Source organism: Colius striatus, chromosome 1 (genome assembly GCF_028858725.1).
Source record: "Colius striatus isolate bColStr4 chromosome 1, bColStr4.1.hap1, whole genome shotgun sequence".
NCBI classification, from domain to species: Eukaryota; Metazoa; Chordata; class Aves; order Coliiformes; family Coliidae; genus Colius; species Colius striatus.
In genome coordinates this window covers 65,102,729-65,119,384 of record NC_084759.1, presented here as the reverse complement: position 1 = coordinate 65,119,384, position 16,656 = coordinate 65,102,729, and the positions used below count along the sequence as shown (strand labels likewise).

General features: G+C 42.8%; 1 protein-coding gene across 7 annotated transcripts in view; it reads left to right on the top strand.

The window, feature by feature from the left end:
• MAP4K4 (mitogen-activated protein kinase kinase kinase kinase 4) overlaps positions 1-16,324 on the top strand; it is a 170,435-nt gene extending 154,111 nt beyond the window's left edge. For all 7 annotated transcript variants that reach the window (XM_061997561.1, XM_061997525.1, XM_061997534.1 and 4 more), the window contains 7 exons: positions 2,200-2,343; positions 7,717-7,851; positions 10,689-10,789; positions 11,545-11,694; positions 12,332-12,491; positions 14,500-14,639; positions 15,620-16,324. In XM_061997561.1, coding sequence (XP_061853545.1) covers positions 2,200-2,343; positions 7,717-7,851; positions 10,689-10,789; positions 11,545-11,694; positions 12,332-12,491; positions 14,500-14,639; positions 15,620-15,703 — 914 coding nt within the window. In that variant the 3' untranslated portion in view covers positions 15,704-16,324. The remainder of the gene's footprint in view (positions 1-2,199; positions 2,344-7,716; positions 7,852-10,688; positions 10,790-11,544; positions 11,695-12,331; positions 12,492-14,499; positions 14,640-15,619) is intronic.
• Positions 16,325-16,656: the final 332 nt, after the last annotated feature.

The following is a 16,656-nucleotide window of genomic DNA, read 5'->3' as shown; positions in this document are numbered from 1 at the left end:
ATTGAAGAGTAATGGTAGAAGAGCTCTGCTGGCTGTGATTAAAGGCAGTGCCTGCATTTTAAAATACAACTGCTGCATGCCACCAGTGTAATACCCCTTTAGCTTAATCTTAAAATGCACTTAGCTAAGGGAAGGGGTCAGGGACAGGCAACTGTGTAAACTCAAAGCAGAAACAACTGCAGCACAAAGGCAGCAGAGAGAGAGATGAGGGTGGAGGCAGGAGCAGTGGAGCCCTGATGTGCAAAGAGGGGAAGGAACCCTGAGGGAGCAGTTTGCGTGTGCCCTGCTTTGAATTGTAATCCACATTGGAAAAAATACAAAAATAGGCATCAGAGATGAATCACTTACAGCTTTTAGTCAATGGGTCCTGGAGCTGCAGGAAGGAGACTGACTGCCGGGTGCTTCCTTGGCTGATTTGGTGCTGCTGCACCCTGTGCCGAAGCCTTGCTCTCCCTGCTTCCTTCCACCACTTCCTAGTTTGAGGATGTCTCCCAGTACAGGAGATGGTTGATGTGAAATGCCTCTGAAGGCTGTGGGATGGAATCTAGCAGGTGTAGACCCATGGTGAGAAAAGTAGAGGCAGGAGGTGGGCAGGGAGAGGATGGAGGAAGTGTCAGGAGCTGAAGGGGAGAGCCTGGGAGGGCGGCAGACCCTCTCCCAAGACACGCTCTGTGCCTGCCAGCATCCCTGGATTCTCCTGCCTGGAGGAGGCAGAGTAGTAGTGGAGCAGCAAATCTCAGCAAATGGATGTGATGGTTTCTGGGGACTTCAGAGACCTCTGAAGTTTCTTAATGAAAAGGCAAGAGAGGAAAACAGAGATGCAGGATGGTTTTCCGACCTCTCCATGGGCCTGTCTTTTTCTCATCCAGCCAGAGGTTTTCAGAGTGCCTCAGCATTAGCAGCTCAGGGCTTTTCCGTGTCATTACCTCCTCCTGGCTGCCACTCTACTCCCCCCTAACACCCTGTCCCCTTTGGGAGGCACTTTATGCCCCCTGCATCAGGGTGAATGTGCCCTCCCTTTTGCACACCGCTTCCATCCCTTGGCTACCAGGTGGGATGTTCCTCATCCTTGCGAGCAATTCCTTTTTTCGCCTCTGTGAGAAAACATGTCACTGCTGTTGATGCAGAGATACAGACTCCTGGGCACTGGGCCTCAGAAAAGGCTCATTATGGGATCAGCCCAGATGATAAATTCATTGGCACTGATAGAGTTACATCTAGTGATAAATTATCTGACTAGTGATTAAAGCCGTTAAGCAATATAACTATGATCGTCTTGTGTGAGTTTACTTTTCTTATTTCATTATTTTATGCTTAAGGATGACAAATTTTACATTGGGATTGCAACACAGAAGTCTAATAAAGCAATTGGTTGAATTTCCATTCCCTGTACTCTATCTGACCTGTCTCTGCACAATTTGTAAGCTCCTGGACTGAAAGACTACTGAAAATAAACATATTTTAAAGAGTTTTTAATTCAAGAGTGATAATACATTAATAGATTTTTAAAACCTAGCCTTGTACATATATACACCTCTGTTTATCACTAAAAAAGGTAAATGACTTTGAATACTAAGGTTTTGTGGACTCTTGGAAAGTGTTTTGGTGCATGTTTGGACCTTTGTATATAGAAACTGACCTGCTTAACTTTTCTCGTCTATATTTGCTTGATCTTAGGAGATGTCTGAGGAAACACAAGATTACTAGAACACCTGTAATTTTAATGTTCAGAGAGAAAAGACTGTTGGGAAGCTGAGCACTAGCCCTGTGCCTATCCTTTTACAGGAGGGCTGCACCACAGTCTCTTTCTCCCAGCAGAGGCCAAGTCCCTACCACTGCTTTTTTGCAGTGCTCTCAAGAGCATCTTGTTACCAACCCACCTACCAACAGCTAATACATCTTCAGTATGTATACGTTTTGTGCCTCACCCCATCTCCAACATTAGCGTGCCTTTTTGTTTGAGAATTGGTCCTCTAAAAAGCTCTTCAGGGTCTACCTGTCTGTCACTCGCCTGAACACTGCAATTTGGTGTCAGAGCCTCTACATCATGAGGTCTTCTAGGCTTAAGGCAGCTGAGACCCAACCAGCAGTGGTTAGACCTTCTTGAAACAAGGTAGTTGCTATGTCAAGCATCATTTCATCCAAATATGAGGAAAATATGTGCTTACTAACTTGTATCTTTGGTTTTGTTTCTTCTAGGAGTGAACTTGTTAGTGGGCACTGAGAGCGGTCTGATGCTGCTAGACAGAAGTGGTCAGGGGAAAGTTTATCCGCTCATCAATCGAAGACGATTCCAACAAATGGATGTACTTGAAGGGCTGAATGTCTTGGTGACAATTTCTGGTAAATCTTAACTGTTCAACATGACTTTTTCCCCCACCTGGCATGGCATGACGGAAAGCTTTTATTGGCAGCCTGTGTGTTGAGGGGGAAGTCATGACTGAAGTCAGTGGGTTTTCCATCGTTTCACCTCTCTGAGTCTACAGTTTGTTTCTGCAAGTCAATCATTTTCCACACAACACCCTGTGCTTGCTTGCCCCCTGTCCTTCCTCCTGTGCACTGGCCTTTAAAAATGCTTCAGGAGTTTAGGGGAAATGTCTGGCTTGCTTTGCTTGTTCAGTGTTGGGGAGCTGTGAGTTAATACCTTGTGAAGTTTGTAAAAATGACATTCTTTCTCTCTGTCATGATTACTTTTAACCTCTTTCTAATGAAAACATGGTTTGCTACTGGGATTTAAAGACGTGTTATGTGTTAAAATCTGTAGAAAGGGAAGTCTTGCAAAGAATAGAGATAAGTCATGTGCAGTGTGTGTGTGTTTGTTTGCGAGAGGGGGGAGTACAACGTGTATTTGAAACAGGAATTACCAGCATGAGAAAGTAGATCAGTGCAGCTTTTGATCTCATCTCTCATTGGATGCAACTGCAGGTGGCAAAGCAACGGGAGATAAAGGGTGGTGGTGATTGTTGTGTTTGTTTTGTGTGTGCTGATGAAAAATGTGTTTTATGAAGCTCGAGGTTGCAGACTCTATGGCTCCAGACAGTTATTACATCAGGTTATGCTGCTCTTAAGCAACTTAATATGGTGCACGCTTAATCTTTCTTCACAGCTGTCATTCAGCCACTTACTTTTGGTTTGTTTGTGAAAACATCCTTTGTTATGCTGCGCATGTGTGACAAGGAGAGGATGTTTAATGAGATTTCTCGCAGTGGCCCCTGTATCATTGTTCAGAGCCACTCAAAATTTTGACACTCCAGAGAACCCCTCTGACTCCAATGGTAGAGCTCTCTGTCTCTCCCAACACTTCTGCAGGAGGACACAACTCTTAGACGATTTAACACGTTGGTGATATTACACTGCTACAGGTCCAAAAAACTGTGCCCATGCTGGTATCATCAATGTAGGACCTCATTTCTGTCTAAAGCAACTGTATTTTATTGGTTTGTTACTTGGTGTGTTCTTAGTTACAGCTATGCTGTGAAGTCTTTTAAAAGAAAAGATGAGTCAAGGAGGGTTTAAAAAAATGCAGCGTGCTGTGTATCCTTTTGATGTCTAATGCTGTCTGTTAAAATGTAAGCTGTTTGAAAAGCACCATTTGATAGAGCTTATTCTATAGTAGACCTTGTAAACAAAAATATTGTACAATCCAGCTTGTGTAAAATCTGTTAGTTTGAAGCATCCCCTACCCAGACGGCAAGCGTCTGTGATTCAGTCTCAAGTGTAATTGTTTTAGGTTTATTTATGTTTGCGTCAGTCAGGATCGGAGTACCCTGAGACATCCGTTTTCTTTGTTTCCTTCGAAACTATTGCTTCCTCTGTAGAGACACGCTACATTAACTCTTAACAAATCTGCTGATCTTTGACTGGTTTATGCCTTAGTCTCTATCTCATCTCCTGCAGGTTTCTTGCGGGTTACTGCAGTATGAGACAGGAAAGAGGCACCCGAGCACACTTGGTGAAACAGTGACCCTGTTATGCCCAGGCTCCTCCTTATATGTCCCTCTTTTAGCTTCTGTGCCACAGTTCTCAGTATAAGCTGCCCTCATGCTGCATTTCCTTTAGTGTCTTTCTCTTTGTGGAGAGTTGTTCCACCTCTCCAGGCAAACCAGGAATGAGGCAAACCTGAAATGAGGCCATATTTCTGCAAACTTTGTCCCAGGACGACTACTGCTTCAATTGGGAGCGTTGTTAAGCTCCCTGTGGCACACTCAGACGAATGTTCCCTCAACATTTTCAGGAAGTGATGTCCTGATGGTGGTGAGATTTGAAAGCTGTCACCACATTGTGTGAAAAAGTTGGTGGTGCATTAGGGTATTATCACCTAAAATGCCTTTTAATGTACACTCTCAAGTCTGAAAGCCTGACATCAGTCCTTCCAGCAATTCGTATCTGAAATACAAAACTTTGTGATGGGAATGCTTTTGATGCTGAGATACTGAGCAGCTACAGCTAGTACAAGAAAGGCATGCAGGACAAAGCAGAATAATTGATCAATTTTTTCATTTTATACTTTTGATAAGAGGCAAAAACATAGTTTTGACTGCTCAGGTAATACAGTGCTAAGAGTCATAAAAATGCTAGAGGAGAGAGCAGCGACGTGCATACAGAACACGCTCCACTTGTGGCTCCCTGAGGGTTTACCAGCCCAGCTGGCTGATGGTGGCACTCAGAAAGGTAAGAAGGGATGACAGAGTAGAAGAACTGGTTGGAATCTGCCTACTTAGTAATTAATAACCACAGCAACAATAAAAGCAAACACCATACAGGAAAAGAGACTTTGCATTTGAAACAATGCCTGTGAGAGAATCAGATCTGGGACTTCTCATAGAACTCACTGGCTGATCAGTTTATTTGATGACTGGAGCAGAATATTCTTTCTTATTTCATGACCTTAGCAATTAGACCCCCAAAGAAACCCCAACCAAAACCAAACCAGATTTTAGAGAGCTGTTGAAACTGACTGGTAGAGATTTAAGCAGAGATGTCTTCTCTCCCCACAGCCAATAGGAACATTAAGAGCAGCATAACTTGTTGAAATACACACATAGCCATGTTTACATAACTAACCAGTCCAGCTTTTTTCATGTCACACTGCTGAAAGGCAGAGGAATTTCCTGTCTTGTGACTTTCCTTGTAGTCTAGACACTAAAACACAAAGGGAACACACTTGTTGTTTTGAAAAGGGTTTCTGTTTGGAGAGAAATACTCTGGTGCACAATCATGTGAACCAAAAAAAAAAAAAAAAACCATTTAAAAAAAATTAGCCACGTGCTGGGAAATTCCCATGTGTACTGTTCCTTCTGAGTCTGCAAGTTTGACTAAGTTACTGAGGAAGCTAAAGCCAGAGAGAATTCGTCTCTGGGTAGATAGGGACATGTGATGGTTTTCAGAACATTCGGTGCATTATCCTGACCTTGAGCCCTCTGAGCTCTTCCTCACCAAGAACTGCAGTGCCTTCTAGTCTGGACTGTGCTCTCTGTTTTTCAGTGTTTTATCTAAAAGGCCCCTTGTGGCTATTGTTTGCTGACCTTTTGTTGGCCAAATGTGGGACTTCTGAGGATATTGTTTCCTGTTCTAGTACTTTTTCCAAGTCTTTAGAAAGCTACAGGTGTGTTGGGGCCTTATCCCTTTATGAAACATGGCTTAATAAATATGAAGTCAGGCAATAAACCAGATTGTTTATTTACTGCCAAATCTGCTGTCACATTTGTGGTAGAGATAAACAAAGGACAGTGCACTGTTACATCGCATTTCATGCTGTAAGAGCAGAAGGGCTTTGGAAATTAAATAGCAGGTCCTGTATTTGAAAACGGGTCTTCAATTCCACTTTAAGAGCAGCAAACAGGTTTTTGACCTTGAAAGTGTCTCCTCTTTTCTTCCTTCCCTTCCCCATCCAAGTAATGATAAAAGGATCTTTTAGACTATACATCTTTGTAATGGAACAGCTTGTGGCACTGGAGTCCATGGAGCAGCCTGTTTGCAAGCTGTGCTGCCCCAGCCCCTGCAGCTGCTTTTCCTGAGGAGCCCAGCTCTGTTAGAGGATCCCCTGCCATAAGGGTAGGGGCTCTGTGCCAGCTCCAGGGCGCCAGTGTGAAGCTGGTAGGGCACAGCAGGATGGTCTCAATGCTCAGGCTTCATGTCCTGCTGCAGCCAGTATCCCCTGATGATGTGTGATGACTGTCCCTGTCTCTGAAACGAGCAGCCAGCTGTGAACTGATCCATCAGCAGGCCTCACGTAAAAAATTAAAAGGCAAATTAAAAGACCTTAGTTAAACTCTATAGCTGGGTCTGTCTGGCAGGCTGCCAAGGTGGACCATCTTGACAGGTCATGGCTTTCTATGTCCCTTGGCCAGCCCAGTACTGACTGCAGTGCAAGTCAGCTGTCTTCCTCTCAGCTTCCAAGGACTGTGAAACACTGTCCACAGTGACCTGGCTGCCTCATTGTGACTGGTGAAGAACTAGCATGGAGCTACTGCACTGACAAGTTGGGTCCCTGAGAGCATCTCCTGTTTCTTTTCATTGCATGGAGCCTTGTTAAATATCTCCTAGTCAAAGTAGGGATGATCTTTCTTCTTTGCCTCTAGCAGCTTCATCTGTGGGACTGCAGTGGTTTCAGGCAGCAAAGCAGCTGGAGGAAGGAGGATGCAAGATCTGAGCATTCAGGACCACCTTCTCCCTAGTTCAGCAAACGCTTTGTAGGTCGCTAGTTGTTAAAGAATCACTGATAAAATTTATCACAAACCTTGCTCTGCATTTAAAGAGGCCATTGAGAATTAAGAGTCTGAGCTGTATTTTGATGACCATGGTAGATGCATTGTCCGTTGAAGATAAGGCAAGTAGATTCTCTCACCTGTGGAGAAACAGCAGCTCTTGCAGTTTCTGTGTGCAGCCTGATAAGTATTAAACCCCTTGCAGCACAAGGGAAGGGCTGCTGAGAAAGCAGTCGCCAGCTTCAGGCAAGCAGGTGAAGCTTGCATGAGCCATGTGAAATTCTCTCACTGCAGTTTCAGATGTTGTACATTTTCCCTTAAAATAGAACTGGTGTAAAGTGGTTCAGAAATAAAATTTGTTATTACTGTTATTTGGTGTGCTTTTCCACCAGGGGAATAATGAACAATCTCAATAAAACTTGACCAGTTTGTGTCTCCAAGGATGATATAAGGGATGGAAATGTTCTGGTCACTAACTGGGAAGAACCAATTTCTTCTTCCCTTTTGCTTCCTCCTTTCAAAACAGTCCTACTGTCTTCTGATAGCTGTATAGATATTTTCAGGCTTGAAATTCCACGTTGTTACTCTCCTACAGTTTTGGGCAAAAAAAGAGCGGTTCTGACTCAACTGTGTAATGGTTTTTTTTATCTTGGTGCGTGACTCTCATGCTTTTGTTGTGGGAGTATAAGCTTTTTTCCCGATAAAAGTTTGCGTCGTAAGAACCAGGCAACCAAAGAGCTGTTTGTTCCCTTGAGTTTGTCATTTTGTGCTCATGTGGTATTCCATGTGTCTCATCTCGTTGATTGTCGGGAATGCCTGTGTTGGGGTGAGGTCTGGAGTAAACCTGTTGTGAATGTAAAAACTGAGGGAGATCTCTGCAGCTGTGCAACAATTTCTCCTTCATTGTCATTTTGTTTTGCCCTGCAGGGCTTTCTGTTTACTTGAACAGGGTTATTTTGCACTTATCTTCCTGTGGAGATAAACCACTTTGTTTTCTTTTTGTGGTCAGGAAAGAAGAACAAGTTAAGAGTTTACTATTTGTCGTGGTTAAGAAATAAAATCCTTCACAATGATCCTGAAGTAGAAAAGAAACAGGGCTGGACAACGGTGGGTGACTTGGAAGGCTGTGTGCACTATAAAGTTGGTGAGTACAAATATAGTAATCAAATTATCAGGACAAAAGCTGGCTGAGAAAGGGAAGTGCAGTGTGTGTAGCTGCTAGATTTAGGGTTTCATTTTATGTCTAACTGTCTTCTCTATCCCTCGGGGTGAACTTTGGCAAAACACCAAAGTAGATGGCAAGTTACCGGGTTAAACAAAATGAAAGAGGTCTTGCAGTAGGATGCTGGGCTGTGAACTGGAGCGAGCACAAATCCCCATCTGTCTGTTTCCCACAGTGGGTGCAGCTTCCAGGAGAGTGCTAATATAATACGGACAGTGAGGGCTAGTAACATTTCACCACCTCTGTTAGACCCTTTAGGCAGCAGAGGGTCTTTGGTCAACCAGGAGCTGTTCTCTTCACCAATAGGATTTCCCTGATATATTTACTGTGATGAAATCACATGTTGGATAGGAGTGACAAAAGTAACTCCTTTTAATGTAGATTTTAAAGCCTGGGAAGGGGTTGGGAAAATTAAGAAGAGTGGGAGGAGAAAGCAAGCCCAGCTAGTGCACGAGCTTTGGGGAAGCATTTGGGAACAGAAGCATATGTTTAACTTCAAGATGATTCATTGATTCCCCTGAGCTCATGAAATTTTCTAGTGCCGTCTTGGATCCGTTGCATTGCAGTTACAGGATGAAGTGTGTTTTTACTTGGCAGGTGCCTTTGAGTGGTTTAAAGTAATTTAGGTGGATTTGGCTGTAGAAACTTTAACCAAGACTAGTGAAAGACTTGTTGCATTCCCAGTCAGCAGAGTATGCAGTGAGCCTGCTGCCCTGCAGGTGGGGCTATGAAGCAAGAGCTTTTTCTCTCACTTTGTTTTCACGATGCATCTTAATGAGGACTGGATGTTGCTTTTGATTTGGTGTTCTCCTAAGAGCCAACTCAGTTCCCTTCCAGCTGTGTCTGCCAATGTGGAGCAGCAGCAATTGGACTGAGCTCAGTCTCCTCCTGTCATGCATGTGCTCTTGGAAAAACCTGCTAGTGGGGTATAATCAATAACGATGACAGTAAGTGACTGCTGAACCTGGAGCTTGACCCCAAAAACAATTAATAATGTACTTTAGTGGTATCATACCACAGGGTGTCAGCTGCATAATGAAGTGGCCTGTTAATAATACATTAACAGCTATTGAAAGGAGGCTTTCCAGCAGGGAAGCATCGGAAACAAAGAGCATTCTCTTCCAGATGAAGAGGGGTTTGTTACCCTGGGCTGCAGCCTGGCACTGAACTCCCCCCTCGAACTATAGATGTACAGTAGACTTCTTCAGGTAGTGAGAGGCCTCTTTGACAGTTGTGCTTCAGTTCCCAAGAAGGATGAGCTCTGCCAATAGTTGGACTCACAGTCTGGAGGCTACCACCAAGGCAGCTGGCATTGATCACTTCCTCGTCTCTTTGATGCAACTAGGGGTCTTGGATGTCGAAGCGAAGTGGTATTTATGAATCTCAGTTGCTTCAGGCAACTTTTGGCTCCTCTAAATGATAAATTGCTTGTTTGAAACTTAAGATTTGGGTGAATTCCCAGATAGCACCCAGAAGCAAAGAATGAGAATTATCAAAGGTCCCCTGTCACAGATAAGGTGGTTTTGTTCAACATCCCCCTCTTGCCCAAGAAGAAATTCCCAGAAGTCTTGTAAGACTGAATAAAAGCTCTGTTTTTCAGTCAGTACAGCTGTGGAGATTGAGAGACTTTTTTTTTTTTGGTCTGTTGAAAAAGCATCAAGTGCTTTAGCACTTGTAGTTCAGTAGTCCTGCTTTCCTGCAGAGTGAAAAGAGAACACATGGTAGTTTTGTCTGTCTTTTGCCTTTTAAGAGACAGTAGCTAACTGCAGGGTAGTACAGTAATAAGACATCTAAAAGACAATCAATTAGTATTTGTTAAAGTGTTCTTCTCACAAATCTGAGATTTTTACTCCCATCATATTTCAAAATCACTTTTGCTTGGGAGATATAATGGCAGAAGGTGCACAGAATTACACATTGTTTTCGAAAAGTGTCATTTTTCCCCTAGAAAAATCCTAGAAGTTGCTCAGTGTCATCTAAGTAATGCAGGTCCTTATGACCTGTTCCTTCCCAAATCCAGACTGCAGCTGGAAATGCAGATCCAGCAACACTTCTGGAGTGGCCATTTCTAGACTTGTATCAGTCCTTTCCTGAGAACAATAGTAGTAAACAGAGCTTCTTCTGATGGTTAATTTAGCCAACTATGGAAGTGTGGCAACAGACATACATCTGAGCATTTGTGGATCAACTATAATAACACTTTATTTCAAAAAATTCTATGGATTTTTTTTCCTCCAAATGAGTTATCTCAGACTTTAGGGTCAAAGGAAAGCGTTCCATTATCAAACTTGCCTTTTGCTTTTCGAATGAACTTGTTTCGTAGCTTTATATTTCAATGCTTTATTTTTCCCTCCTCTCCTCTGAGAAGTGTTGCCATTAGCTCAAAATACAACTTCCAGTGCTGTGACTGGAACTGCCAATACAATGCCACAGTCATAGACTTTTTTTTATTGGGTGAAAAGTGATTTTTTTGTGTCTTCATCCAATGTGGGGGGGGGGAAAAGTGTAAATAAATCTGTACTAAGTAATTTGAAATATGGTGACAGGTTTGGTTACTGACAAGAGTAATGATTTTTGTGGCATAAATGTGTTAAAATACTTAACCACATGAAATTAGGAATCTTAAAATGCAATGTTAATAAAAACCTCCAAATGTGTGTTCTAAGTATGGAGGAATAGTGTCATTTTCTCCTTTCCTGAAGTAACTGGAATGACTTTGGAATTACTGCTGAATTCCTTTTTGTTTTGTTTGATTTCAGTAAAATATGAAAGAATCAAGTTCTTGGTAATTGCATTGAAGAGTTCTGTGGAAGTCTATGCATGGGCACCAAAGCCATACCATAAATTTATGGCCTTTAAGGTAACATTATATTTCAGCAATACATAGTATTTTCTCATAGGCACTTGCAGTTACCCCTTGTACAAAAATGTTTAGACATTTTATCCTGGCCATATTACAAGTTCTTTTGTAAATATGCCATGAACTTCATGTTGTGTTTTATTTTTTGAGTTTTTTTAGGACTGAGAGGCAGTACATTTAAAGTTCTAAACTGGAACTGAGCATAGACTAATAATAAAAATGTAACAATATCACAACTGTTTGTTTCATCTCTGTATAAATATAACATGAGGCAGAGAGAAGTGAACTGAGTCTCAACATCTTCATCTGAGCAGAACAAGTCATTAAGTGAAATTCAGCATTGTTTTGGTTTGGGTTTTGTGTTGGGTTTTTTTGAATGCTGCAACGATGAAGTTATCTGGCTTAGTGTAATTATCAAACTGATTTACAGGCAATCAGTTACTGTTGTTTGTTTAGACTGAAGTACACACTACAGGCATGTCAAATTGGCCTTAACTTTGGGGGAAACAATTCTTACTAAAAACTAACCAAACACCACAAAAACAAACACCACAGAAAACAGCTTAAAATGTTCTGTGATTGAAGGGCAGCAAGTTGTGATGTGTCCTTGTCCATGAGACATGTTAGACTAACCTGTCTGGTGAATGGGAGCCAGAGGAAAGTGGGAGGAATAAACCTATAATATGTGCATGTTTGTATAAAACTCACTGTAGTTCTAAGCAGTAAAGTAAATCTCACTGATGGTTGTCTCACAGTCGTTTGGAGAATTGGTACATAAGCCATTGCTGGTGGATCTAACTGTGGAAGAGGGCCAGAGACTAAAAGTCATCTATGGCTCCTGTGCTGGTTTCCATGCTGTTGATGTGGATTCAGGATCGGTCTATGATATTTATCTACCAACACATGTAAGAGCTGCTGCTGGGGTTGGGTTTTTTCTTTCTCTCTGGTTGTGACCAATTTCCCCCCTCCCCCCCCTTCCTTCCTTTTCATTCCTCAGATGACCACGTCAGCCTGTCCCTGTGGATCACTGCCAGGTGCTACCAGGGATAAATTGGGTGGAGGGGAGATCTAACAAAGGCCAAGTTAGAATGGTAGGGGTTAGAAGGTACCTCTAGAGATCATGCAGTCCAATCCCCTGCTAAAGCAGGTTCACCTCAATCAAGTCACACGGGAACGTCTCCAGATGGTTTTGAAAACCTCCAGAGAAGGAGACTCCACACACTCCCTGGGCAGCCTGTGCCAGGCCTCCCTCACCCTCACAGGAAAGAAACATCTCATGTTCAAGTGGAACTTCCTGTGTTCCAGCTTGTGGCCATTACCCCTTGTCACCGGGCCCTACAGGAAAAAGACTCACCCCTGCCTCACGATGGACCTCCATTCAGTATAGTGCGCAGGTCTGAGGTCTTGCACCAGGCTCCCTTTCTGCCTCACTGAAACAGGCATTCATACAGAGAAGTTAACCTTTCCTGGGTTTATATGTGTGTCTCAAGACAAGAAGATTTGTGCCCCAAGGGTTTGCAGGTTTTTCCTCTCTCTCTGTAGATCCAGAGCAGTATCCAACCTCACGCAATCATCATTCTCCCAAACACGGATGGGATGGAGTTACTGGTCTGCTACGAGGATGAAGGAGTTTATGTCAATACGTATGGAAGGATAACAAAGGATGTGGTTCTGCAGTGGGGAGAAATGCCAACTTCAGTTGGTAAGTGCCTCTGGAGAGTCATATATACAATGTGCCATTAAGGAGCACGAATTGTGTGTGCTCAGGCAGAAGGAGGGTGCGTCGGGCTTGACTTCAGATTCAGGAGCAGTGATACCGCAGTATTCCTGGAAAATAGCTGTGCAAAGTGGAGAGTAATCAGTAAACAGAATGGTTCTGTTTTGTTGCTGGGATTCTAAGAACAAAATCCAGATAAGCAAGTTGTGGAGTTCAGGAATGAAAAACACACCAGGGCTTCTGTAGGCTGCTGTGGAATTTTTGCTACACAACCACAAAGTTGTGGAGACCTGTGTAAGGTGGGAGATGGGTAAGGGATTACCATGGGTAATTGTATATAGATAACAGTCTGTTTGATATGATGTATTTAATTCACCTGCAAATTGCTCATCTATCCTGACATGATAATTCTCCCACATCTCTTCATTTCAAAATAAGGTAGTTTGGAGAGTGGGAGCAATTGGCGTAGTAAAACAGGTGCAGATTTGTTACAGTCACAAGTACACACCAGGTCCTCTTGCTGTCTGTGCTGCTGTATTTCAGTGCTAAGCATAGCATGGGCTGTGGTCACACCTTCCTTTGCTTGGGCAAGCAGGTTGTATCTTACATGCTTTGAAATGGATGGCTGTACTGGGACATGACTGCTGATAGCCATTTGAGCAACACGAACGATAACAGAGGAGCAAATGTAAAGGTTGTCTGTGCACAGCATGTTTGCCCCTGTGGTGATTAACTCTTGACTAGCTGTAGAAGCAAGCAGAAATTATCAACTGGCAAGTTGCAGAGCCTTTGGGGATTGGAGTGCCTGTGAAGTAAATGGCACTGAGGCAGCTGACACCATCTGAACACCTCATCTGACAATTTTTAGAAGCTGTTTTGTCCCAGTTACCACTAGTGGCATACTTAAAAATAAATCGTTTTCCAGGATGATTGTATATGCAATGTTACAGATGTACATTTTAGTAGATAATTTGATCTAATTTCACTGAAAATTAAATGAAAAAAAATATAAAGAGGAAGTACTGCAAAAGTAACCATTTTTAAATTTTGCTTGCTAAGAGCTATTGTTCTTTTAATTTTCCCATTAAGCATGCCTTGCAAATCAGAGGCAACAGCTTATTCTTCATTAAGATCCCATATGTTACTTTTGGCAGCATTCCTAAGACTATCCGTCAAATTGCTTTTTGAATATACCTTTTTGTAATGCTGGTGACTTTCTCCTTCATTTAATGTTTTTTACTGCTACTGAAGACAGATTTTCTTTCCTCATGCTACTATTGATTTGTTTTTCCCTAGTGACACTCTTAAGGGAAAAAATGCTTGAATTTTTGCTTTTATTTGTGCACAAAGGAAAGTGGTATGACAAAGAATAGTATTTCCACTTGGAGAGCTTAACGTGAGCCTCTTTTGAGATATGCAGAATGCTGTTCAGAGCAATTGGCTTTCTCAGAGGGATCACTTTTTTGAAGTATTTCTCCTATTAAAGGAGTCTGGCCCATTTGGGTTTTTTCCCTTCGAGTTTTCATTTTCTACACTTTCTGTGGTGACAAACTTCTTCAAGGAGGGGGGAAATAAGACCATAAAGACAGAGAGCTGATGCTGGGGTCATACTGGAGTGGATGGATTTAGTCTATTTAAATCTCGGGTTCTGCTTTTTCCTTATTAACACCTAATTAGCCTGCCAAACTTGGGAGAAAGAGCCTGTGTCAAAACTCCATGTTCCTTCCATTTAATTGAAGGTTGTAAAGTTCCCTTTATGTCACAAATGCTCAGGGAAGACGTATATAACTGACATAGAAAACCCACGGGTGAACTTAAAAAAGAGAAGATATTTTTAGGCATGATGAAGGTGCTGAGGGCAGAAATAGCAGTCTGAAAATGTGTATAGTTATAATATGCACAAGCAGGTTATTACATTCCTCTGCTTTTCCAGTTTCTCTGTGTTGTCCTCCCCTTGTCCTAATGGGCTGTGTGCTGTGTTTTCTTTCCAAAGCATACATCCGATCCAACCAGATTATGGGCTGGGGTGAAAAAGCGATCGAAATACGGTCGGTGGAAACTGGACACTTGGACGGTGTGTTCATGCACAAAAGGGCACAAAGACTCAAGTTCTTATGCGAACGCAATGACAAGGTATTAATCCTCGCCTCCGTTCCCTCCAGTTTGTTGCCAAGATGATAAACATGTACTTAAACTTCTCTTTCCTTGGAGGTCTTCAAGACCCACCTGGACACATCCCTGTGTGACCTGATCTAGGTGGACCTCCTTTGGCAGGGGGTCGGACTAGATGATCTCTAAAGGTCCCTTCCAACCCCTACCATTCTATAATTCTATCATTCTCCTTGAAGCTGAGTACTTGGGGTGGACTCACCTTGACCAGCAGCCAAACACCCACCCAGCTTCTCGCTCACCCATCGGACAGGAAGAAAATATAAGGAAGGCAGAAAGACTTGTAGATTAAGACACTTTAATAAGGACAACAAAAGCTTGTGCACATACGCCGGGCAAGAGGAAGAATTAATTCATAACATTCCGTTGTCAGGTGGATGTGGGACATGGTTTAGTGGTGGGCTTTGCAGCATTAGGTTAGTGGTTGGACTCAATGATCTTAAAAGGTCTTTTCTGACCGAAATGATCCCATGATTCTATGTCCCCTGCTTCCTGGGGAGCAGTGCTTGAGCACACGTAATGCTTGCTTGCGAAGACAAGTGTCGTCGCCGCAGTGTCCACCCAGCCCTCTCCATTTTCCCCAGCTTTTAATGAGGAGCATGAGGATATGTGTCGTGGGACATCCCTTTGGTCAGTTTGAGTTGACCGTCCTGCCCCTTGTCTGTCCTCAGCCCACTGGCTTCTGAGGGCTGAGTGGGCCAGAGAGAAAGCCTTGGTACCACACTAGCATTGTTCATCAGCAGCCACAACACTGATGTTTTAACAACACTGTTTAGTCACGAATGCAAAGCCCAGCACCATACAGACTGATAAAGAACATCGGCTCCATCGCCACCAGACCCAGCACAGCACTGCAGTTGCAGTGTAAATACCAGGGACACTGAAGGCAAACGTGAGGCATTGCTGTCCTACCTGCTGAATTTACCAATCTCTTTTCTCCACAGGTTTTCTTTGCCTCTGTACGGTCGGGTGGAAGCAGTCAAGTCTATTTCATGACCCTTGGCAGGACTTCTCTTCTGAGCTGGTAGAAGCGATGGGATTTGGCGAGGAATTGCTGACATCCAGAGTCTGAGATCTTCATAACTCGGAATTATTTTCAACTGGAGTACAGACCTGCACTAATGCAGCACTCTGTGTAAATGTGTGTGCAGGCATCACTGGTGTTAGGTTTCTTTTTGTGTTTCAACTGAGGCTGCGAAGCGGCTGGTGCTGTAAAGATATTGCCATCAGGTGCTACAATGTCTTTGAGATTTGGGATCACGCTAGAAAGCTACAGGTCTTCTTTTCCCTTCAGCTCCAGGATTCCTAGGCTTTGAAGGACTCTGTCTGTTAGTGTTAAAACAGAGAGAGCGGGGAAGAAAGGAAAAAAAAAAGCAAAACAAAACAAAAAACAAACCCAGACTTACCATGAACATGCTGTTGAGTGGACAAGGAGGCAGGCAAGAGAAGGTGAGAAGTGGTGTAGAGAGTCAGAGTGGCTGAAACGAGAGGGCAGATCTAGTCTAGTAATGCTAACAATGTATTTAATTGACATTTCTTTTTTTGTAATGTGACAATATGTGGACAAAGAGGAAGGTGCAGGTTTTCAGAAGTTAATATTTATAAAATGTGAAAGACGCAGTGACTAGGATAACTTCTTCTTGGGGGCAGGGAGGGTGGGAAGGGGCTCGGGGTCGAATCGATTCTCGGGGTTGGTTTGGTTTTTTTTTGTTTGTTCGTTTGTTTCTGCAGTTTTATTTTGGCCTGGCCAATAATAACTTTAGTCATTTTCTGTGTACCAGGTATTGCCTGAAACATGTGCGGATGATTAAAAAAAAAAAAAGACAAAAAAAAGGAAAAAAAAAATGAGGAAAAAAAAAAAGTTCATTTTCTATAATGATTCTGTGTTAGGCCAGAACTTGGTTATGTCACAGTATTAGCACTGCCTCAGTTTAAAGGTTTAATTTTTGTTTAAACCTAGAAGTGCAACAGCAGTTTTACC